Below are 26,296 nucleotides of genomic sequence, written 5' to 3'. Positions count from 1 at the left end.
CTCTCAACGAAAACCAGTGATGCCTTTTAGATGTATGCCATGCCAACAGTCTTCACACAAAATCAAAGCACACTGTCCCAGTTTTCTGCAATCCGCTTTCATTCCTCCTTTCTGCGGCGCTGCATTGCAAACCAAGAAACAGAACGTTTTATTCCTGTTTGAAGAATGTAATTGAGGTCACCTACCCACTTCTGAAATAAGTGTTTAAAATGGTGCTTAACGACAGCGTTTCAGATGAAAACAAAATCAAGACCCAATTAGCTGTATTGCTATGTTGGGGACAGTTTGTACTGTAAATAAAAAAGCAATTAAGTAATTTAAACTGCAGTCTTTACCACAAATAACCCAGAATTCTGATTAACGCTTCAGCAAATAGTCAATCAGTGCTATTTTACACACAATACATGCAACTTTATCATAAATAATAACTTAATAAGACCAAGAAATATCTGGTTACTTCATCTCTCCTCATATATTTTGAACCACTTGGAGTTTCACATGAAAGCAGCTGTGGCTATTCAACTGAGGCTGACCAGGGATCAGCTGTTTGCTGTAAGGTTATTTTTCACCACCACATTAACAATGACATTAACCAGGAGCAAAACACTTGGGGGGGTTGATCCGCCCACACCAACAGGCAGGTGTGAGAGCACGTTCAGTTTGTGTTAGCATCATCTGCAGCCCTAACTGACCACCTGATTTTCCACCTGATGCTTGAGAGCAGTTTCGAATTAGAAAAAAAGACCACTTTCTCTCATGGGTTAATGACTTTTCTTTGCATGTGTACATCAATCAAGTTTTCCAAATGTTCATTAACCGTTTAGTGCCACTGTATTTAATTTTTGCAGGCTGTGCGTGATAAAACATTTATGAAAAAAGCAGGAAAGGAAGTCAGCAAAATGGTGTTTGTAGGTTTTTGAAAGGGAGAAAGCTGAAAGGGTCTTCTCTCACACTCTTTTCACATCAAGCATTTTGCTGTTGAAACTGTCTGTGACGAAAGGACATGTGAATATTTAACAGCCTCCTCTCTTTCTCTGTTACTGTGCCTAGTGGCAAACAATGAATGTTAAATTCACATAAAAAAAACCACAACATTTGCAGACAAAATACAAACTGAGAGAGAGCAAATACAACCAGTCTGGTATAGAACACGTGTGGGTGTAATTGACTTCAGCCTGTTTCCTGTGTGTTGTACGTCAGATTGGTAATTGTTATTTGGGCATTTTAATGTGTGTATGTATGTGTGAGTATTTGATAGATGCAGCCGGTGTATAAAACTCAATCCACACAGAGAGGAGCCAATAAAAGCCCGATTGGCTCAGAGAGGGAGACTATAGCTAATGTTTGGCAATCAGTGCCACGGCTCATTAACGCCCATAATACATAATTAGTGTGTTTGGCTATAGAGACGTGGAGCCGATTGGAAGGCGACACACGTTTGCCATTTTCCCCTCAGTCTTCATTGCCTGCATCATTTGCTGTATTAACTCCACAGTCGAGCAAATGGTAAAGAGAGCAGAGCTTTACCTCAATCCCTTCCCATACAAATCTTTCTCTCTGGGTTTTGGCCCTCTGACCGCAAATGGAACTTTTCACCCCAGAGTAAAATAAAAATGGAGCCGCCGTGCTCATATTTAAATGTGGATTGGAAAAAACAGACTCAAGGAATATATGACAAGCAATACGTCCACAAGGTTCTTTAATCATTCCTTTTAAAGTAATGAATGTTGTCATTGATCTGTATTTATGGTGTCATATGACAAATCAAATATATGTATATTGTTTCAAAAACAGCAACACATTTTTAAAGGGGCCGAATTTATCTTTTTAGACTGGGCTCTGGTTTCAGAGCCCAGGGTGAAAAGAGGTGCTGCAGCACAGGTAGTATGAGAAAAATAAAGAGTTTTTTGAACATTAAAGCATGGAGACATGTCCCAGTAGAGACATTACATACAAATATGAAACCTGAAAATGAGCATAACAGGGCCCCTTTAAATATGTCACCATTATTCTTTGTAAACTGCAGATAATATATGACACTATACAAGCAGTGTTCCATGTGGGTTTCTTTATGTATAACACAGCAGAACTTGCATATTAATAAAACATACAGTAAAATGTGCCACAAAATACAACCATAAGAAAACGTTTTTGTGCATTCAGACCAGCTGTTGAGATGTATACTATAACTGGTGTTCCAGCACAAGCTTTGGAACACAATCTGTCCCAAAAGGAGACACTCCCAGTCCTCTGACTCAATCTCTTGAACCATATTTCAGATCAGTGCTTTGCTGTTAACACCAGGGTATGCTTTACATTTGACTATGATCCTCTATCCTACTATAATAACTGCATCTCAACAGGGTAAGGTCGAGAGCAAGGACATCATTGCTGTCCAGGTAAATCACATCAACCTCCACTGCAGCCCCTCAGGATAAACACACACACACACACACACACACACACACACACACACACACACACACACACACACACACACACACACATATTCCCACCCTCCCCAGTAATTAAAGCGGATCCCTTGCTCCTTGGCTCCCTGAATGTTTTATGTTCACATTCTAGGGCAGAGACTAGCCTATTACCCCCGCTTGCATCTTTTATTTTACACACAGTGAAGACACACAACCACACAGCAGCATACTGATGTTCCCACCCAGCGCCAGGCCTTGAACACATCTCATCTGAAAAATCCTCACCTCACTGACAGGTGAGGTAACTCCAGCTGAATTTCACACTGTGTGATTCAGCAGGCTGCTGACATCGGACCAGCATTCATACTGTACCAACACTCTCGTAACACTCTGATGCACAGACAAGGAGAAAGATGCTTTATAGATGGCATATATAGGATTTAACTTCGGGTATAAGAGGACTTTCTTTGTATTTTATTTGTTCTTCAAAAAACTGCAATGCCAAAGGGCTCTTTTTTGTTAGGGTTTCGGTCTTATTTCCATCGTTTGTGAATAGAAATGTTTTTTATCATGTTTTGGAGCATTTGTAGGATAAATCAGGCAATTTAATGGCATGACCTTGGGCTTAACAGGATTGTTATGGCCGTTTTTCACAAATGTCATGGCATATTATAGACCAATCGATAGGTAGTTGCAGCCCTAAACAAAGCAGCAGAGGGATTCCGACTTTTGGTACGAGTATAGGTCTTCCAAAAGAAAACATTAGATCCTTCAATTCCTACAATGTAATCCAACGTAGAGTCATTTTCGACACCTGCGAAGTTTGAAACAGCCTTTGTGTTGTTTATAATCTCAACACGAGTCCAAGAACAGTTTATGAGTTGCTTTCTGGAGAGAAAAAGTGAAGAGCAAACTGGGAGAAAATACAAAACGGTGGCTGATTACACATCACATTAGTCTCATGCAAGCACTTTACAGGCTTTCAATTGAATGGTGAAATTGTGATTGTGTAGTTTGATACTTTTAGAAAGGAAATGGTTGGATTATTGATTTTCCTCTTCCATTCTTTATTCTAAATTGCAGCCTACTTAATGATTTTCACACAATGAAAAGCATCTGTTTATAACTTCCAAATGTCTATGTGCTTGTAAAACCTCAAGACATTACAGATCTTCCCTTCAGTCCGCTGATCACTGCGGAGAATCATCCACTCAGTCGCAGCTTCTTGCTTTTGTGTTCACTGCTGTTATTATCATTGAACCAATTGTCGCAGCCATGCTAAAGACATAACCTCATCCCTCCACCCACTCCCTAACCAATCGACAACGCAATCTCCATTGTTTCATCACATTGACATGACGATCTCATTCCCTCACCGCTGAAACATTATCCCGCAGTTAACTGAGGATGAAATGAACCAAACGGGGAAAAGTAGTCTCCCAGAGGGGTGTTTCAGCTCTAAAATATAAACTCTGCCTTTAAGAGTCCTTCTGCAACTGCTGTAGTAAAGTTATCAGGATGCTGTTTAAAAGCCACAGATGTCAGCTCCTTGTAGACTCATTTGGGGAGCCAAGACTTAAAAGACTCGCCAAAACTGTAACAGAGTGTAAGAGCAAGTTTGAGTGGGATGTCCCCGTTGTAAACGATGTCCTAAGGCAGTCAGTGAAAATCCATATGGACATTCCTCAGGATTATTTTTTCTTTCTTTTCCTTTGATCAGTCAGTCATGGACCCCCACACACTTTTAGTCTTCCCTCTCTCACCCTGTGGGACTTTAGGATGCAATAGGGGACAACCAAATGCTGTAAAGAAGATTTACTACAACATGGCATCAGAGAGAGGAAATACAGAAGCTGTGGCCAACATCTACATCAAGGCAGGCTTTGAGTATGTTGTGTTCACACAGGAAAGTGATAAAACTTAAGAATACTCAAAGGTGGGAATATCTGTAGTAAATGTGCTTGATTCAGTAGTGTGTTGCTGGGGGAATATATAGTCCCACAGTGCAATGCATAAAGGAAATTCAAGTAGCAAAAACAAAGAAACAGGGTTCAGCAGCAGCTTCACAAAGAGCTAACAACTATAATTATTATATTCGAATTATTATTATAATAGAATTACAAACGATAAACTTTTACATTTTCAAATGTAACATTTGAAATGACATAAGATCACTGATTTTTCCAGGACATGTATTTAAAAATGTTCTGTTTGTACTAAATGGTAAAGTATGTATTACTATTTTTAGATGACTTCAACAACAAAAAAGGTAAAAAATAGCGGAATAATGACTGTTTAAAAAACTCTTGCTAAACAAGGCAGTTATTTCAGCAGCCTTAACATTAATTGAAGGCAAAATTGTTTAAATTGTAATGAATACATCTTTAATTATAAACTCACTGTATGATGTTATATTAAAATAATATTCAAAAGATAAAGTATTGAAATAGTTAATTGTGTCCCACAGTGGAAGACTTCATGAATTAATTATTTTCAAAGCTCAGGTGGATTGTACTGCAGCTGAGTACACCCGGGACCCCAGGTGAGTGTAATCAAGTCGTTAGGAGGAGAGAAAAGCCAGCAGGTCTGTGGGCTCAGGAGAGTCAGCACTGAGCAGCTCTCTAGGGACACTACACCTAGCAGAGTGAAGAAATGCTGCTCTGCTCTCCACATTATATAAATCCCTCTCACTTAGACCACCTGCTCAAATAAGGACAAATAACCCTGTCTAATATCTTAAGATAAAACTTTAGGTAGCAAAGTGCATCTCAGTTTATGAGCCGCAGAAGCTCAAACATAGGAGTTTTCAGGCCAGCAGACAGCACATATTGCATCTTAAGCTCTGCTTTAGTATGATTTACAACCCCGCTGACTGTCGGTAAACAAAAGGCTGAAGCAGGGTTATCCATCTTGTTGCACCTCGCACCACTATTCATCACGGTAGTTTACATGTCAGTCATTTGTATTGCTTTCTTCCGTCAATGCCGGATTATAGTGTTGTCCAGAGACATAACAGACAAATACTCAAAGAGACAGTGCCATAAATCCAAATCTCCAGGGAAAAAAGGTAAACATAATGTCTCCTCGAGACATTAAAAGCCTGGAGAGTAAATGATGAAGTCCAATACTCAAGCCATGTATAGACAGTGTCACTCTACATTTGAGGTCAACTACTGCTTTATTGGTCGTTTTATTATCAGGTTTAAAATATATCCAATATGCAGGACTAATATGTAAAAAGCTACTCTTCCTGAAATAAAGATGAACTCTTTGGTGTAAAATTCTGATGTAAGACATAGTAAGTGGGGGAAATCTTCTTGATGTACATGGCAAACGTATTTAATCTTAAGTGATATTCCAAACTGGCTACAAAACAGCCGAGAAGAAGCACAAAGAGAGGCTGACTAACAAATCCGCCTCACTCCTGCCATAATGCAACAATGTGTTTCCCACTTCTGTGCTGTTGAAGCTCTGGCCACAAATAGCCAGTTTGTCGTATATATATGGCATAAGTGGGTTAACATATCTTAACATATACCCTGAGGAGTAGCCATTATAATCATGAACAATTAAATACGCACTGTTTCAATCTCACTGTGCAGATTCTGCACGTTAGTCATGCGCCTGTGTGCAGTCTCATTGTAGTGTTTCTCAGGGACCTTTCGCTTCAGTTATTTTCATTTAATATGGCACTTTGGAAGAATGTTGTATTCATTTATAATAGCTTTGAATTAAATAGGGGAAAAGGCGTGCAATAGCTGTTTGTGTTTCACCAACTGAAGAATAATTCACTTAACAGTGGGGCTTTTGGTTGATCTAATTATGTGTTCTATATCATATAGAAACTAACAAGTATGGAAGCGTTTATCTCAATTTTTCAATCCAAAATGTATCTTTCTTGGGGCTAAAAACATTTAACATATAACCCCCTAACCCTAAACCTTGCATATCACGTAACTTTGAAATGTCCCTTTCCTAACCTAGTTGTTTTCCTGTGAAGGCTATTATAAAATTGTATGCATGTGGCGAGTGAGATTTGGCACGTTGCTAGACATTAGTTAAACACAAGAACAATTAGGAACTACTTTCCGTAAGATAATGTAGAAAAACTTGTATAGGGATATGATCATTATAGATGGTTGTCATGCTGAGTTTGTGTCTACAATTTCTCTGACTAAGTCTGGAACATGAAATAGACATGACCAAACCTGTGCAGCAACACAGAAAGAAACCGTATGTCGACTTTTACACTTCCGACCAGATGGAGAGATTAGTATTGATCATGACATCCCCAAAGACATGAGCTGTAATGGGCAACTCACATTATCTGCCATTAAAGATCAAGTCTTAAGAGAGACATTAGAAGTCATTTCATGAGGCTCCTGACATCCTGTGTATTGCAATGAAACTAATTATGTCTATCTGTTATCAATGACTTGCTATTGAAGCTGCTATGCCATTGAGTGAATACACCTCTACTCTCTTCTATTGGCTGTTTCTCTTCTTAGAATATAGGGACCATTTGATTATTTCTCATAAACTCAACCAGACAATGATACATTTTGCAGTGCTGTAATACTCATCAGTAGGTTCTCTATAAACCAGGTCTTTATATATATATAAACCACAAAGCTCTCCACCATATTAATTTATCTAAATCAACTCAAATCAAGTTTTATTTATATAGCACATTTATAAACGATTTTTGGTCGAGCCGAAGTGCTGTACATATAATAAAAATAGCCTACAGTAGAGACACTTTACAGCAAATACAACAGCACAGATTGTTCAGAATATCAGTATGAGAAAAACGACACCCTCTATCCTTAGACCCTCACATCGTACAAGGAAATCTACATGAATGTAAACTTTTAACCCCTCATTAGCCCATGTGATTTCAGCAAAACTGCACATTTTTGGATGTTATATAATGCATAGAAGTGAGTATATTGTGAGGTGGGATCAGATGAGTGTGGAGGATGGAGATTAGCTTTTCGAAGTGCCCCCACTTTGAATGACAGCCCATCCACCCACTCCACCTCCACCTCTGGGAAGCAATACCGAGAAGAAAAGACCCCCACCCCCCTCATAGTCCTAAGAGCCTTGAGCATCTGGAAAAAGCATCGTTGACATACATAGAGGTCTGTGCATGAACGGCTTCTGCAGGATCTTTACATTACAGAAAAACATCTCGGCGAGATCAGAAGAACATAAATGTCCCTGCGAAATCACATCCGTTGCTCTTAGCTCAGATACATTGGAGAGACGACAGAAGTTGCCTCTGGCTCCTTATGAAAGATTTACAAGAAAGATTTTAAAGATGTGTCAGAGACAGGGATTGGACTTCAATCTCCGTCTTTCTTCCTTTTTAGATGAAGCCAGCGGGTGCCGAAGGAAGACTTGATATTTCAGTTGGGAGATAGTGGACTGAAGAAAGTAAAAATAAACATGCAGAGTATAAACATTACTCCATCTCAGCGCAGGGTTGTTCATCTGGAAGACAACTTTGACCGTGGGGCAATTTATGTTCTGAATCTAAATGAACCATATACAGTGATCTGTGCGTAGGAACAACACTATACGATTGAACTACATACTGAGGTTGCATGCTGTTTTTTCAAAATCCAATACTTTCTATTTCAATTTTGAGGTTGCCAATAGCCGCTATGAAAATATGAGATATATTCTTTTTTAAAGGGCGGTTAGTATTACATTTTATTTTTTTATTTTGGGTTAACAGGACCGGATCCTGGGTAAGCTCTACTTTGTATGCTGTCATGCTGCTAAAGTGGTAGATATGAGTCTTGTCTTAAAGGAATACTTTGACATTCTGGTAGATACATTTATTTGCTTGATTTCTGAGACTTACATTGGAATACCAGTTGGTATCACTATCATAAAAAGTAGCTGTGGCAAAGGTTACAAAATGGTCCTATTAGCACGTCTAAACCTCCATATTACCATTATTTGCTCCTATCTACCGGAAAAAGTCTAAAAATAACCAATGCAGTTGTATGTACGTTAAGTGCTTGACTATTTCTTGGCCAGGTAAAGTCATCTCCTAAAGTGAAGTCCCTGCACCTGGCTGAAAAAATGTCTGTAACAAAATCCCCTTGACATTGATTGTAGAAGATTTGTATTGACTTTAATGTGAGAGACCTTTCACTATCCAAATAAATCTTTTTTTTGTTGGCTCTTCAGCTACCCAATGTAATTTCCAAGCTTCTATTTACAGAGATATGATTCAGGCTGCTGAAACAAATATCAAGCTGAGTCTGAGTCTAACCCTAATCCCCATGTTTTCTTCTTGCCATGGTGAAAAAGCCTCTCAAATAATATTTAGACCATAGACATAATAAAGCACACCACCAGCGCAGTAACACTAAGAATAACAGTGACAATAAACCGTTGCTATATTGAAACATATTTCAGTGGAATCCAATTTGTTGTTACATTTCAAACAGTTCAGTTTTAGGTCACCCCATAGAAACATATTGTAAGAGTCTACATTATTTGATGATAGATTGGGGTTTTATCTTTTATATGAATCAAACAGAATCATATCTTATAAAAACAGGTCGACAAATTAAATTTCCAGGCCAGTGTCTGCCTTGCAAACCAATACATCAACGCACCCTGTCCCCTATTCTTAATGATTTAGTCACAGTGAGATGTAGGTCTTCAGTGCCAGGTAACTCAGTACTGGAGCTGGGGAGAAAAAGCTGTCAGAAAGTAGGGCAGAGAGAGGGAGGGCTGGTTCGTAGACCTGCACGTCTTCAGAGTGTTTGATCCTGACCACGGTGGCTTAGCTTCACGTGCTCTCTGGCTGGCCCAGACTCAGCAGCGCTCTAAAAATACCTGGCATGTCTGCGCAGCCAGGTAACCTCAATACGAGCTACACACTAAGTTAAGCCTTCACACTAAGACCCCTGAAGGCTGAATTACTGTAACTATTTGCTACTTGTGTTGTAAATATATCTACTGCATCGTAAATGAAACGTTTAAAAACATGCAATCCCTTATGGGTACTATATTTAATTGAAAACTATAAAGAATTACAATTGAACCATTAAAAGATATATATTTGTGATGTATTATGGTTAATTTCTCTCTCATTTTAGCCGTTGAGATGACTCAGAAACCCATTTGTATTGTTGTAAATGAGGACCATTTTCCTTTTGAATCTTTTCACTGTAGGACTACCTGTGGTGTTTATGTGTTACACACTCAGTGGGAGTTTCCCTTTGAACTGGTATGGGGCAGATGTACACACACTCTCTCTTTCTCTCTCACACACACACACGCAGTTTTCCAAGTGGAGCAATTTTTTCTTCCTGTCACAGACTCCCTGTCCATTTCACTCACACACTTCCACTTCCAGGGTCCAGTGGCAGGAAGAGTGGGTACTTGATAAAGCCTCTAACAGGACAAGACGGAGACAAGCTCAGGAAATTAGGGGAAGGCCAATTGTCTTGATCTCACACACACACAAGCTTGAGTGCTAACAGAAGAACATAAAGGTCTTGACAGGCTTGTTAGCCCCATGAGGCCATGGTGAGAAATAAAACACAGCAGGGGTGGTAGTTTTGATTCCAACAGCATGAGGAGGAGGGTTCAGCACATCTGCCAGTGTGTTGTCTTTACACACACACACACACACACACACACATACACAGATAATGAAACTGTAGTACTGGTGTAAATGAACCATTAGACCTGAAGCTGAATTTGAAAATGTCCACACACTCATATAGAGCGAAACAACTCCAGAGGGGCTCTGTGGTGACCGTTTCCTCTTCCTGTTTCCTGCTGCTTCAACTGAGACTTGAGATGAGTCAGTCCTCAGGAGAGTTACTGCAAACTCTCACACACACACACACACACACACGTGCAAATACTTAACACGTAGCCACTCAGAGTCACAATCACTTGCAAGTATCTTATTCCCACATTCATATTTAAAAGGGTCCATGAAGCATTTTAAATGTCATGGAATCCCCTTCAGAAAAAAAATGCAATGTTAACATAACTACTGTCGCGCTCCAGCCCTACTGATGCCAATATTTCTCCAATTTCATTTGATTTCCAAGAAACCCTACAGTTGGCTGCCTAATGACTTCTCACAGTTTCCTGCTTTCACAAAGAAGGCTGATTTTGTTTAACCACGTTAAAAAGGTGGTCTGTAAACATTTCCATTGGCAGTTAGACCACAATCTGAACCCCCTCTGGAAGGAAAATAATGTGCATGTCTTAACCTCATTAAATTACTTGCATTGTTAGCAAGAAAACATAAGAGATAAAAAAGCCTCACTGATGTATAAGCGTTATAAAACGTCTCCTTTTCAGGGGTATTGAACTGCCTGCATAAACTTAGCAAAACTTTAACATAAGCAGCTAGTGTAGAGCTGTCATTGGCAGATGTGACTTCATAGCAGTGTGTCATTGATTTGGACAACTACACAGTTATCAATACATGCCATGTCACATTGGAATGCCAGGATTATTTTTGAACTTTAAACAGGGAAAATTAAACTCAGTTTGAAACCGAGCCATTGTAGAAACTACACCTTACACCCCTTTTCCAATGTAATGGCCTCTTAAAGCTACAAACGCCCTCAAAACAACATATTTGTTCTGCATATGTCACTATGTTGGAGAGCAGTTACGTTCATTACCCAACCCACACGCTCGTCATGACAAGCCTGCTTCACTGCCTTTGTAGAAGTGTGTATTTGTGTGTGTACATATGGCAGAAAGAGCCTTTGGTTTCCAGATAAAATACCCCTACAAACCGCGATGGTTGCCACAGCTAAGATATCTATGTGCTCACACAGGGATCAAACAGATGTCCGCAATCATCACAGAAGTTTATTTCACGCTGAAACAATCAAAGAAACAATCTATCTCAGCTGCATCTGGCGAGCATGGAGAGCGCAGAGCTTTCTGGCTGAGCAATCTTCTGCCAGCAAGGGTTGGGTGGGTGTGTTTTTCCACATGTGTTCGTGCATTCACGCTCGAGGAAAGCCAGTTGATATGAAAAGCAGGATTTGATTGGAGGCTGATGTCATGCAGTCAGTCACTGAGAGTCCTTGGATTATACACAAAGCTTTCAGCACAAGAGCCTTAGTAGTGCTGGTTTCATGAAATTGCTGTGGACACAACAATGACTCCAAATGCATTGTGAGTAAGTGAAGTAGTTTTTCAGACACAGCATGAACACTGGGAGTCAAAGTAAATGCAAAGTGTGACAACAACTGAACTATTTGCATACATACTCTGACTTATACCTTAAAGATAAGCATGTTTGCAGATGACACCTCTGTATAACTAATAATCCACATTGCCAACTACATAGACCTTCGTCAGAGGCAACTGCATTTCACAATGTCTTTCAGAGAAAGGTCTGTTGTACAGCTGTCTGCCAATTAAATCAATGCATCTCTTCAGCCAAGCATACAACATGCTAGGCACCTCTGCGGAGTTCTAACCAATATAGGCTTTTAAAACCCCCATTGTCTGCCCGAAACGTGAAAACCATACATCATTTCACATTGTTCTATTTGAATCATGTGTCAAGAAATGCTTTTAGACATAATTGGTGTAAGGTTTTGCAGTAGAAGGCCCGACCAATGAACCATGGTGGGTTCAGGGCTCCTTAAGGCTGACTTTTTAATTGCTGGTTTAACCGACTTGACACCCACACATCTCTAAAGTAAAACCTCCTACACAGCACTTCAAGACTAATCCTCATGAGGGTAGCCCGGGTCTGGGATGAACCTCTGAACGCCGATATTTGATTTCAATCAAAAAACAATACTAAACCAATATATTGACCATCAACTACAGTGATTTAGTCTGATTGGCAGCTGTTACAAAATGTATCCAAAGTAACCACTGTTACTGCAGCTTGGCTCTGCACTCAGAAACACCCCGAGTATCCATTAGCACGTAGCAGACATATGATATCTGACCACATAGATCTGACCACATGCTGGAGAGAGCAGAGATGAAGGACAAAGGAAAGAGACAGAGAGGGAGAGATGGGGGGGGGGTGCCTCGTCAGGAGATGCATCAGCTTTTAGTGGGTTTCTGAGGTTAAATTTATCACAGTCAACGGAGGAGGAAGACACTAATCAATAACCCCTCTCTGTCTGTCTCCCTCTTCCTTCCCAGCTTTGCCTTGCCCTCCCCCGGGCTGTCGTTTTCCACCCCCCACCCAAAATGATAAGTGTCTTCATCCACCTAAAAGTGCTAGAGAGGTGGAAAAAGGAAATAGATTAGGGCCCACTGGGGCTGAGTTGACACTGTCTTTGTATGCAGAGTTCTTTTTAAAATGTCTTGCCTTTAAGAGTTCTGTAGTGAACCTCTACCTTTAATATGGAAGTGTGTTGTCAGCACTCACCTGAAGGACATGGCTAAAAATGCAAAAAAATGCAAAAATACTAACACATTGATTGATTCCATCAAGGGCCAAGAGTTTGGCTTGCAGATTGACTAAGTGTAGAGGTAGGTTTGAGTGTAGCAGACTTCTTCAAAATCTTTGACTGTTTAATGAAACTGCCACATAGTATCTACATTAATGTTGGTTGATTTCATTGCCGATGAACAAATAAAAAGCAGCTGCAAAAACATAATTTTCACATTATACGGCTAAACACATCCAGGTGTGACAACTCTTGGCCCGAAAAAAGGAAAGGAAGTTGCAGCAAATTAGCATAGTCTAAACTTTAGACTCTAAAGAATGGAATGGGCAGATGATCTGAAGTGACTTTACAATAGGAGTCAGCCCACAGAGTTCATCAATCACCCAGAAGAGTTGTGTGTCTCCACAACCTGTAATCATAGCTTCATGTTAACTTCTGTATTTGATATTATGGTCAAAACTGAAATATTACACAAAATCAAATTCATAAAACAGTTATTTAAAAGAAGGCCTTTAGGAGTAGCTTCACAACAACTATCATATAACTCTTTCCAAGACAGGAAATAAACACATTTTCTCAAAACTCAGAAGTTTGATGATGTAGATATTGATGTTTCTCTGGCATACTTCACTCTCATTATGCTCAATATTTGTTTCATCATATCAGTTACTTTGTGTATGTATTAAGTCATGCACTGTTTTGTATGGTTTGAGATGATATTGTGTTGCTTTATGAATAAGATACGAAGCAGTTGTGTGGTCAGTGAGCACATCACAATCAGCTGATTGAATGACAAGCACAGCAGCAAACATGATGTACTGCTGTTATAGGTTCTTGGTAAACTAAAGGATGCTGCATTATTTAATAGGTCATCCCATGACACTCGTTTTTTCCAAGTACTATCAGCTGTCCATCATGTGACTGTGAGTATGGAGAGCTCCTGTCAGCACTTTGATTCTATTTTTGAAAGGCGCTGATACGAGACGACTAGAATTAGCAATAAAATAGAAGTGAGACAGTTAGTCATGCACTCAGGGCTGACGCATGTATTTTCAATCATGTCACAACATAGAATATATGACGTTTTTTCACACGAGATCAGAGGGTAATTGGGTTACGTCAGCAAAGCTATATGCTCTAATCACTGAATGTGGAATTGTCTCTAGGACAGTAAAACTAGTGATGCTTACGGTGAAATACGCAGTTTTATGTTTCGCCTCCTTCAACTGGAAGCCACATAATGCTTCTGCAAATTAACAAGAAAACTGATATTGTAGCTCTCAGTATCTTCTGTACAGACTTATAATATCATCTCTCTCTCTCTCTGCCAGGTGTGCATCAGTGTGTGTTCATGCCACGTTTCTCTTCTCCCTACAGAGCCAAACAACCCACCATGTGTCTACAAGACAGATGTGCAAACCAGATGTTTCTGCACTGAGGGGAAAGGGCTACAGACAGACCTGTTGTATTTGTCAGTGTTTCCTACTTTTGCAGTGTTGTGTGGATAGAGTTTGAATCCAAAAACACCAGAAGCTGTTTGTCAGATGTATGTGTGTTATCACAAATTCAAATACACAATTTCCTTCTGAGTCCGGTCATGTTTCCTAAGACCTGGATCTCATCAGGGACCCGTCCTTTACTGCTGGATTCTTTCCCAGCTTTTAAGGTGGAGGAGTGAGGAAGAATTTTCAGGGTGTATGGTTAAGGCTACCTCATGTGGGTTCAGTTCAAAACATGTCTGCTATAACAGCAGGCAGGGAAGTACTTTAGGTTTGCGAAGAACAACTGTTAAAGCCTCAAACAGACTCATGAAGACTACCAAGTAGGCTACAGGTTATATTGTATTCAGAAGCAGTCCCGCACCTATTTGTATACACACAAATATAAATGCTGGAATTTCCAGGTGAGTGGCAGCTTGCTCCATTCCCTCCTTTCCTCACACCATTAACCTCTGAAGAGGCATCCGAGCGAGGATTACGGGCCCTGCTTGCTGTCTAATTTCAGAGATGTTAAATTCACTCTGGGTAATGTGGGATTCACTCGAGAGAGTCATCAAAGAGTTGTGACTGAGCAAACTGAAATCACTTAAGGGAAATCACAAGGAAATTGGACATCACAAAAACTGAAAATGAGTGTGCTTGAAATTAGTTTAGGGTCTCATCTGGAATTAGACAGGAGACAATGATACATTTGACCAAAAAATGCAACCTCCCACTGTTATCAAGATTAGCCATTTACCTGAGAAAGGATTGAGCATATTGGCCATTGTTTGATGAGCCACGGAGTAACCACCAATCAATCTTAAAGTCGTTTTTGGGGACATTCTTATACACAACTAACAGATGTGGAACTCACACCAAAAAAAACGTAGAAAATGTAAAATATTAAACCATAGTTCAACCTCTGAGAAATAGACTACATTTCGCATTCTTGCTAGAAGTTAAATGATACCACTCTGCTGTCTGCTAAGCTACAGCCTGTTAGCCGGTTAGCATACTCGAACAGTGTGAAACAGCTAGCATACCACTAAATAAATTCTGCCTACCAGCGCCTTTAAAGCTTAATGACCACATTATATTTAGTTTATTTAATTTGTACAACAACTTCCCAAATGTTAGTCTTTTTAACTGCTTTTAGTTGTTCTTACACTTAGCTAAACTAACGGACTGCTGGCTTAAGCTAACCATATTTGCTGTAGGGTACAGAGTATCAATCTTCTCATCAAACAATTTAATTATTGGGAAGTTAGTGATTAACTATGCATATATGAGCTTTTACACTGGCAGCTTCATCCTATAAGCCTGGGGCTGAAAATTGAATAGAAAATAACATTAATGCAAATCATAAAGAGGAAAAAATCTACAAAGCCATTTTTGGGGTTTCTCAGAAGTAAGGGTAAAGATTTATATTTGCATATCCTACAGTAATTCACTAAGCCACTGTTGGTCCTTTCCTATTTTTTTTTCTCAGAAAAGATTTTTCCTATAAGGGCAAAGAAAGAAACTTGCATTTTAATTAAAGAAGACTTAAAGAATAGATGAGTTAATGCTCTCGGCTTGTAAGTAATTAAGCTTGGCACGCCAGCAAAGATGAGCATTCAAGTATAGATAAAAGGGGCTCTTGACCATAAATAAGCCTCTCTCATTTTCCCTTGTCTAGTCTTAGAACATTTTTTTCATAATATATGCTGTGCATTGTAGGCTATTGTAAGCGTCTTTTCCACTCTACATATTACATCATCAAAAGTTCATCTGAGGGATTATATTAACATCATTTGTAAGTCAAAGGCTTCATTAAGTAGTACAAGTTTTTTTTAGTGGATATTAGCCAATTAAGTCAACCTCTATTGGAAACAAATAGATGATTAGGCCAATAATTTTCTGAGAAATGAATAGATGCTGTAAGTAGGATGATTTAACTTGGACAACATGGTCAGATGACCGACGCATATTGAACAAAAGCTTGCCACTCTTCATTATTGTGCCAATTTCATTCTCCGTCATTTCCGTCAAGTTTTGTTTCCATTCATCACATAATAACGTACTTCATTTATTTCCATAAAGCAATGATTCAGTATTTTTTTCCATAATGCAGTATGTGGTTTTATGTTTGTTATTTTCGTCTCTCATAATTGCCAAATAAGGAAGTACTCTCCAGAGGAAACCAAATAAGTGTAGTTTATTTTTTATTAGAAATCAGATATGACAGTCTGTGGTTCAGTTCTGATATGATGGATATGACGACAATCATTTTCATTGGTTGTGTTGCTGAAGTAGGATCCATGTTTTCTAATAAACTGCTAACATTGTTTATGGTCTAGTAGCCTCCTCTGATTTCTAAGTTTTATTTCCAATTTAGCCCCCTAGGGACTTCCCGGGCTGTCAAAGAGCAGCAGACAGTTTCACAGCGCTACAAGCTGAGTCCTATCAAAGTAATGAACAAGAGGCCAGACTTGTAACCCCTCATAAAGTCAGCACGCCAAGGAGTATTCACTCTAATGAGAGGAAGCCGTTAAATCTGCTGGGTCATGTTGCTGACTTCAGCATCAGCTTGGAGTGTGAGGAAAGCTTCAACATGGCCTCAGACTGTGTTGATTAGCACTAGCAATGCCAGTAAGAACATCAAGTAATGAGATTATAGACATGAGCCAGAAGCCATTGAAATAGTTTTGACAGTGAGAGATTAAAATAACCAAAATGGATAAAGGCAGCTGATGCATGAGACCTTGGTCCAAGAAGAAAGAAGCTCAATATTTCTCACTAAGCTCTGTAATTTGTAAAGTTATTCAGTTTGACACTTGGCAAATACATTGAGGGCGGATGGACTTTCCTCAACAGGAATGAAGCCTCAACATGTGTCACAGAGCAACCCTGTCTTACCTTTCCAAAGTCCCTGACGTCAAAAAGGTCAAAGGCCTCGAACAGCTCGCTTTTCTTCATCCCGAATATGTCACTGCACGCTGCCAGGAAAGTCCTGATGTTCTTCAGGCACAGGAACTGTATTGGGAAGACAGAAAGGGTTAATCTGTGAGCGACAAATGATACTACGTGTTGTTATTTTTCCATTTCATTGCCACAGAACTACGTGTGTGTTTTTGAATGGGTTCAGATACTTCTGTTTTTCTGTTCTGCATGTTATAGTAGCTTTCATTCTGGCTGCCTGCTAGTGAGGACCTGCGTCACACTTGGGGACCACAGCTATAAAACATAGATGGATCTGTGTTTAAAGGCGCCATGAGAGCATGTTGTTTAATTAAATTGATGTATTTCCTGTTAAAATACGACAGTGGAGTGGTGTGTAATAAAATAAGAGATAAGTCGAGACAGTAAAGGGAGAGAAAGGCAGACATCTTATTAATTCCTACTGGTAAAGCAGATTTGTCTTTCTTTCTTTCCTTATATTTTCAGTATACAGTGTTAAATATAAAATGTATTTATTCTGAAATACAAAAGGGAAGAAAATTATTGTAGATATAAAAGCTTTCATAATAACTTGAGTTGTCTGTTAGGGTAAAACATGAATCTAAATGTATCTTGATGTTATGACACTTCCATTTGAGTCATGGTCTCATTTCCATAGAGTGTAAGAAGCTTGTTGCTGACAATAAAAGGGCAGGAAGCTCTTCCTCAGATAATTGTTTATTCACTCTGAGCTTAATTGCAGCTATGGGTGAACCTTGACCCATGAAGATTAAATCAAATAATCAATAAGTCACTCCTCTAATAAACAAGGTCATTTTCTGACTGTATTTTTCTGCCTTGTCTGCAATCTACATCTTCTGCTAATGATGTTAATGGGGCTTCATCCAGAAACAATTTATCCAAATGATGCTGCAGTTATCTCTGACTGAGGGCTGCCTAACAACACCAATGCAACTGAGAAAACTGGGGGTAGAATCACAGGATTAAATATGGTTTTCTGAGGTGTTACGCCGTCTTTATGTAGTGTGGTAGGCAGAAAGTTCATTGGAGGGAAAGGTGGCAACATAAGGTGGTTAGCTAACGGGTAATATCTCTGACTTACGCCCATTAGCCTTCCTGTAGTTGATACAGGATGGAACAAAAATCGTACTGGTGAAAGACATGTTTTATAGTTCTTCATTGTTAAGCACTGTTGTACAATTCCATGTTAGAGAGATTAGATGATGCAATGTTTCAAATGTTACCCAAATATTTACAGTAGGTATAGTTCAGCTTTCATTACACATTATAAATGTGGCTTCATGCAAAGTGATGCTTGGATGATGACACTGCTTTTGGTCAATATTGACAGTGAAGGGTACAGAGACAAGAGCATATCACAGCCAACACAAAGGCACCCAATGCAAAACCAACTGTGTGGTTGTGGCTTTTTGCATTTGAGCAGTGAGGCGTTAGTGCAGCACCAGTAAAGGGCGTGGCATCTGAACTGAACAACGTCAAGTAAAAACACTGGATCGCTGTACATACAAAGGGGGACTCCAACAGTGCCAGACAAAGAATTGAAGCATCAAAGTTATGGTGAAATGTGCAGGGAAGTTGAAATATTATCTGCAACGTGAATACAATTTTCAATTCAATGGTTCATAAGGCAACATTTTTCAGTTATTTATTTCTCATTATGTCTATAGATTAAAGGGGCCCTATTATGCTTTCTGTTTCATATTTGTATTTAGTGTCTCCACTGTGACATGTTTCAAGGCTTTAATGTTCAAAAAGGTATTTATCTTCCGTATACTGCCTGTAGGCGCATTCACACTGCGGTACTTTTCCCACAAAGGTTCATGTGAACTTCATGTGAACTCTTTTATCGCGTTCACACCAAAAAGAGCCGGTACTAAAATTAGTTCATGTGAACCTTTTTACCCCCTTGAAAGTCCCTGCTAGAGAGCAGGGACTTTCCAGCGGCTCTTTTGTGAGAAAAGAGCTATATTTCTGATTGGCTGGGCGGATTACAAACCACGCCCCGTAAAACTCCCAAAAAGTTTCGTGAAGCCGCCATTTTATTATCCTCGCATTAGCATTATTAGCATTAGCATTAGCCCAGCGCAGAAACGCAGAGAGACTAACTTATGGCAACACAAAATAAAACATGGGAGCGGTGGAGATGAGGAGGTGTCGGTGTTCTGGCGATTCACTCGGAAGGCTTCAGTAGAAGCTGCTGGGAGTCCCAGCAGCTTCTACTGAAGCCAGTCCCCAACTCCGGGGACTTCCGGCCGGGGACTTTGGGCGGCAGTATACGACGTGAAGTGGTTTGCGGCCTGCCAGTAAACCCAAAGCAGAAGAAGAACAAGTGACGTCAGCGGCTTCATTTGCCTAATTCTCCCCCAGGGACTTTTTCCAGTGTGAACGCGATCTGTACTTAGTTCATGCGAACTAAAGTTCACATGAACCTTTGTGGGAAAAGTACCGCAGTGTGAATGCGCCTTGTGCTGCAGCACCTCTTTCACCCTCTGTCTGAAACCAGAGCCCAGACTGCTCTGATTGGTTAGCTGGCCGGTCAACCGCTTAGAGATGTCCCGCCCCTTAGCCTATCACGTACAATGTGTTGGAGCGCTAGCCAATAGTGTGTGGGAAATAAAGAATTTACTGCATCTACAGTACATCTTTTACTGTCTAACCCTATTTCAAATTTTCCAGAGATATGTTTCCATATCACAAGGCTTCAACACCATAATTTCCTTCTTCTTCTTTTTCCTCTTGGGTAACAAGTTTACAGGAAATGGATTTCATTAGCCCTATCCTGTTTCTTAAAAAAAGCATAACCCTTTGCCATACTGTTAATCTGTGGCGTCCAAACGCCTGACTGTAATCATGTCTGACAACCTAAACTTAACAAGCTTTAATAATTCAGTCAGTGTCATCCTGAAAAACAAACAGCTCTGGAGAAGGAGCCGTCTGACATATTCTGTTATTCATAACACACCTTCGCCCTCGTGGTGCAAAGCAACATCAGACTTGTCAGTCCAGCGCATGTCCCTGCATCAAATATGAAATGCTTCTCCACTCCGATTGAATTATGCTTTACAGATGGATTCACAAAAGAGGGAAAAGCCCCCAACCAGTGAGCTCCAGATAAGAGGCAGCGTGCAGCAGCGAGCAAGTAGAGAGTGGATCATATTGAATGTGTACACTTGTACACATGACTTTCTTTTATCAGATAAGCATATCTTGTCTGCCTGGAGTCTCTGGAGAGTCCCAGAGAACCTCAGCATATTATCTGAGGGAAGCAGCTCCACAGAGCGCATATGAGAGACAGTGTCTCTGCTACACTGAGCTGAAGACAGTACAGGGGGGATTGTATTAACAAGAGTGTAGCAGCATGAGGCAACCAGTGACTGTTCAGCTTTTCTTCTGCAGTAGTTACTCTCTGGGGCTCAAGAAGTCAATGGCCTCATTTGTTTGGGCGTGTGTAAGTGTGTGTTTGTTTGCACATCTGTTTCGGCTTGCACACCTAAACAAAGACTTATGTTTAGGTGTTTTTGCTATTCTATTCATGCTCATTTGTGAATTATTCAAGAATTAATTAGAATTTTGCCTTGGAATTATTATTATCACTGATACACAGAATTATTTGGCCTATGGTGTACGCTGGGGTACGCAAACAAACATTGTAGTACAGAAAGAAACGATAGAATAATGACAAGAAAATGAAGAAACGGCTTTCCAATGAAATCGTTTTAGCAGTCACAAGCCCCCATCCCACTACTAAATATAAGAAATGTAATTAAACAAATGCATGTGGTCCTTTTTGACATGCTTCTTTACATTATGTGTGAAATTGTACTAAATCCGAGGCAAATATAACCAACAGTGTTACCTATTTCTGCATTTCAACGGTACCTACTAATAACTGCACCTTAAAGAAAAAGGAATTAAGGATGGATTATGATGTAACATCTCAGGAAGCTCCAAACACACGTCTAGGATGAAAATGAATAGCATAAACACGACCGACGTATGCAGGGCTTAAAATCCCACAAATTGTATCTTGAAGACCAACCATCTGGAATATTATTCCTGTAAGACGAGCCCTCTCGCTGCTGTGCACTGATATAAACCAGGTCGTGCTCTGTATCCACAATCAGTATCCAGTTTCTGCTTATGTATTCCTTGATACAAGTCAAAGCTCCATAGCAACAAGCTGGAGCCTTTTTATGGCCCCTGTGCGTATTGTGGAGCTTAATGAAATCCTGCTCTTGTTCTCTCATAGATCTAAGCAATGAAACGCAGCCAGAGATTGGCCATCTCGCTGCTTCAACCTTGTTGAGCGTCAATTAATGGCAATAAAATGGATGATGGGCCTGTCTAATTTGGTAGTTAAAAGCTCTTCTATCCGTCTGAGTCTCCTATAGTTTTACTGACAGCAGAGTGGGAAACCAAAGAGAGAATTTCAAGCAATGTAATCAGAAAAAAAGTCACTACGATATCTGTCAGTTTTAAACCCCTGAGATGTTGTGTCCAAAGTGACTGACACAATGTAAATCCGTTTTATCAAGATGCTTTAAAGCGTAACCAGCGGGTGACATATTACAATCCAAGCCTTCAGGTCACATCCATGTCATGTTGGAGCTTCTCTCAGCTGTGTAACCAGGAAATGGGCGTAGGTCTGCTGGCGCTGACGACAGTGCTGCTGCTCTCTCAGACGGAGGTGGGGGTCAACCCAGCAGACAGCCATCAGCTTACTTATCTTAATGGAATATTGTCAGAATTACAGTGGTCAGCAGCTTTTCATTCCAGCAAGTGTGCTCAATGACTTTATAGTGTGTCCTCTCTGGTGTAAGGTGTGCTGAACTGTGAAATGAGCTGCTTGTTTGGTTGGAAGACTTGGTTCACAACGTCACATGACTGAAGAACACTGACGTAGCATGCACATGGTCTTTCCACTCACTTTTTCCAGTCATTTTCGTGACTCTGAATATCCCCTTCTAGTTGGTGACAGCCTCTTTGTCTCTCCTTTATCTTCTCCCATTTCCTGTTAGGACTATTCTGTTTTTTCAGGAGTTTGGCTCATTCGTTACCTCACTCTTTAGGTGATGAGAAGATTGGTGTAAAAGTCCTCTGTATTTCTAGGATATAGCTCGACGCCGCCCTTCTAATCCTTCCATTCAGAATGTTGATGTATGATTGTGGGCTAAAAGCATTATTTTAAAGTGTGAAGTAAATGGAAACATATGGACCAACATGTTAATATTAAGTTTGGATGATTCTTGATAAACTGATTAATTATAGATCTTTTAGAGGTGCTGGTGGGGGAATTCTGTTATCTTTATAAAGAGCCAGGTTCGCTTTTTCCCCTTGTTTCCCGCCCTTTTGCTAAGCTACGCTAAATAGCTACTGATAGTAGACGTCTTTTCAAAGGAAATAAATATGTTGTATAATTGTTTCACATATTAACTGTTTGCCAGAAGGTTCATAAGCATATGTCCCATTGTAATTACAATGTAACCACACATACAATGCAAGTGTCTAAATGAACATATTGTAATAATTACCCTGCAGGTGCACCGCAATGTCAGTCATTTCCCTTCTTTATATTCTCAAAGTCATCTGACAAACATTAACATTTATAAAGGTTACCCAAATTGCTGAATCGACTACAATTAAATAGAACAGTCACTGGCGTCCTGATCATCCGACCTTGTTGCTTTCCGAAAAGCTTTGATTGATCTCGTCTACACTACAGAATTAGCCTTTTCACTCTTCACAAAGGCACGCAGGTCCCAATGCTTACTCAGATTCTTTCAAGTAATGACAAAAAGCCAATAAGGGAAAAACCATCTCCCCCCCTTTACTCCACCTCTGTACATCCCCCACAACACATTGAGTGTCTCCGAGGCCATTTTCTATTAAATCCTGGTTTTAACCCCGATGACCCCGACGTATACACAAAGCCTACTTCACCCCCCCACCCGATAGGGGAATTGAATTAGTGTTACGGTGTAAAGATATGAACCCTCTTCGCTATAGAAACCCAGTTCAAGTAGTTTGAGCTCAGCTTTGTGTGATTGGCTAGAATAAGACGTTTAAAAAGACGTGCAGATTGGAGAGTTGAATGTAATTGAAATGTTCGACGCACTAAACAAAATGGACACACTAAATGCACAAACACTGAGGCGCGAATGGTGAGCAGACAGCATCCCTCCCACTCTTCCTTCTCATTGCTCTGATGCCAACCCAATCTTCTCCTCTTAGAAGATTGGGTTAAAAAAGTGTGAATAATGCTCTGCTGCGCCACTTGACAGAGCCTGGTCAACTGCTTTCTGACCCGAGTGTGTGTGCATGTGTGTGTCCATTCAGGTGTGGCATTTGACCGCTATAGCAAATACAGTATCAAGGCGGATATTTTTGGATAAAACGTCTCAAACGTTTGCACTGATAAACTGCAAATTGGTAAATTTTTGGCCCAAAAAAGTATTCCATGTTTCCACGTTTTTCTGGCAAGCCTCCAAGGAAACTGTGTGTCATGGAATTGTATACAGTAATAACGATATTTTATAGACTTGTACATGCTTTTCCTTATCCACTGTGTGCTCTGTCATACATATGGAGCCGCTACTGTTGCTATTGCAATGATTCTTACTCTTTGCCTCTCTGTCTCCACGTAAGGATATTCCTTACAGTCATCCATCACAGCCGCCCTGAGTCTCTTAAAGCAGGGCGCCTTATACTCACAATGAGTGTCCCTGCTGGAAAAAGACACAGGGTCAATAATGTGAAGCAGGCGTCATCCACACACTGTGCACACAAAAGGTTTAATACACATTCCATTGATGTGTATTAGGCAGAATCTATAGGGTGAGTCCTACTATGTATCATCTTTCTGTAGGGTTTGATACAGTCCTCTCCACTTCGCTTGGCTTCAGGTTTCCACTACAGTGAACCTGACAGTAAAAGGTTGCAGATACACTGCTTCTGGCTATGACCATCGTTATATGTTGGTATCATCTGGATCTAAATCTACAATTCCTTCCTGCTCACTGGCTTCCAGATAGCTTCATGACATTTCCATCGAAAGAGGGAAAATTATCCATTTGCCGGCCATTATCATTTGTTATAATGTTCCCATTTGAATTTTCATAATTATACTGGTCTTTCTGATTCGTCTAAGCCCCTTAAAATGTCACTTATGATGATGATTGTTTGCCAGTAAAGACAACAGACAGTATTGACTTTCTCCAAGCTTTCAGAGCACTCAACAGTGATTAACTGAACCGTCCACGGCAGAATTGACTAACAGGATAAACATTGATTGCAGGTACATTTCCCACCACTGAATATCTCCTAATAAAATCAGCATGTGCGTTATCTATACTTTAATGTGCACTAGCCCGTAGCCTTTACCGGTTGGCTTTGGTGCAGCCTTGTTACCTTGGTGACGGAATTAAAGGTCAGTTCACTCCTTGCACGTGCACAAGAGAGGTGCAACATGTTCCTGTCTTTGGAGATATCCGAATCCACGTCACTGTGCATAAAGCAGCACATGAATATTGATGTCATTACGGTGACACGGCGGGACAAACCACTTCATTACGCCGCAATGGAATTCTAAATGGGACGCCGCAGCCGTGCATTGCTACAATGTGGCATGCATGGCTGCAGTAATGTGCTGTTTAGTGTTTACACACTGTCAGGTGCAATCCCTACTTCAGAATGAATCAACGAGGGCAGCCGAGCCACTGTAACTCAGAAGAAGTGATCAAGGGACTCATGCACTGTGTCCAAATGCATACTGCATACTAAAACATGCAATTTGAAGCATGTGCAATATCAGTATGCAAATATAGGTTAAAGGTATTAGTATGCATGTATGAAGTATGGCCGCTGAAATCTGACCAATAACTCTTCTTATGCCTGCTTGTTCCCATAGAAACAACCCAGAAGGGGACATTTTCTACACGAGATAATAGGCAACAGAGGAAGCGGAACAGATTTAGTGTCCAATTTATATTTTATAATATATCATTTCTGAGGCAGAAAATAGCTATCACTGAAAGTTATTCTTTATGAACACATACAGACTTTGTGACATTGAGTAAAGCAGCTGAACAGTGAAATGCACTTAAGTGCTGAAGTTAGATTTCACCTATTATTAGTTTGGCTGAGCAAAATGAACAAATCACAGGAAAGCAATGGTTTATATTTACTATGACTCTAATCTGAGCCAGTGAGGGCTATTACCTATCTAGTTATGGTTATGAAAAACCTTTTTTAAGTTTTATAACGAAAACACACAGTGCATTTTATCTGAGAGTGTGACTATGCATTAGAGAGAAATCAGAGTGTGTAATTAGCCTGTTTACACACACTCACACACAGAGATGCATAAAGTATTAACAACCTCTTTTAACGCTTCACATGGTTACACTTCACTTATCTATGACCTTATTCTGCTTTATTATGTAACTATGGGATTCCCACAATAGTCTTTAAGTCTCTTTGATTACACTTAAGTACCTAATCTAACCTTACCATATGTTGTACACAGTAATATGCTTACCTGCTAACATTTGGAACATCACGTCTATATGTTAATCAAAATCTGCCTATATGACTTGCAGAGGTCTTTTCTGCACTAACAAAAGAGAAATCAAGACATTCTCTCTCTGTCTTTCTCATTCTCCCACGCTATCTCTATCGAACTTTTGTCTCAGCGAGTGAAGAGCGAGCCTTTGAAGCATGCTGTATGGAGTGCTTGTGCGTAAAGCTGGATTTTTTTTTTAATTGTTTGACATCACAGGATTTTGGTCTTGGCCTGAAAAAATATACATGTGCACCATGTGGAAAGTGGAAAATAGTACTATATGTGCACTCTCCAAGAGTCAAAATCAGATCAGTTCGCCAACTGGTCAACACACCTGCTGCCCCTATCAAAATAAAAGCACAAAAGGCTATTTTATTATTAATTAAGCAGGCTTCTTTGCACATGATTTTCTTAAATGTACTAAAAAAACGTCCTTAC

At 40.0% G+C, this 26,296-nt stretch overlaps 1 protein-coding gene across 3 annotated transcripts in view; it reads right to left on the bottom strand.

Moving 5' to 3' along the window:
• Positions 1 to 26,296, bottom strand: part of LOC117543597 (guanine nucleotide exchange factor VAV3) — an 83,476-nt gene that overhangs the window by 52,438 nt on the left and 4,742 nt on the right. For 2 of the 3 annotated variants that reach the window (XM_034211957.1, XM_034211958.1), the window contains exon 2: positions 17,236 to 17,352. In XM_034211957.1, coding sequence (XP_034067848.1) covers positions 17,236 to 17,352 — 117 coding nt within the window. Of the gene's footprint in view, positions 1 to 17,235; positions 17,353 to 23,917; positions 23,981 to 26,296 lie in introns of those variants that run through there. The other variant, XM_034211959.1, reaches the window with a different exon arrangement.

This window comes from Gymnodraco acuticeps, unplaced genomic scaffold (assembly GCF_902827175.1).
Source record: "Gymnodraco acuticeps unplaced genomic scaffold, fGymAcu1.1, whole genome shotgun sequence".
Taxonomy (NCBI): Eukaryota; Metazoa; Chordata; class Actinopteri; order Perciformes; family Bathydraconidae; genus Gymnodraco; species Gymnodraco acuticeps.
Note: the sequence above shows the minus strand (reverse complement) of the source record. Positions and strands in the feature narration are given on the sequence as shown.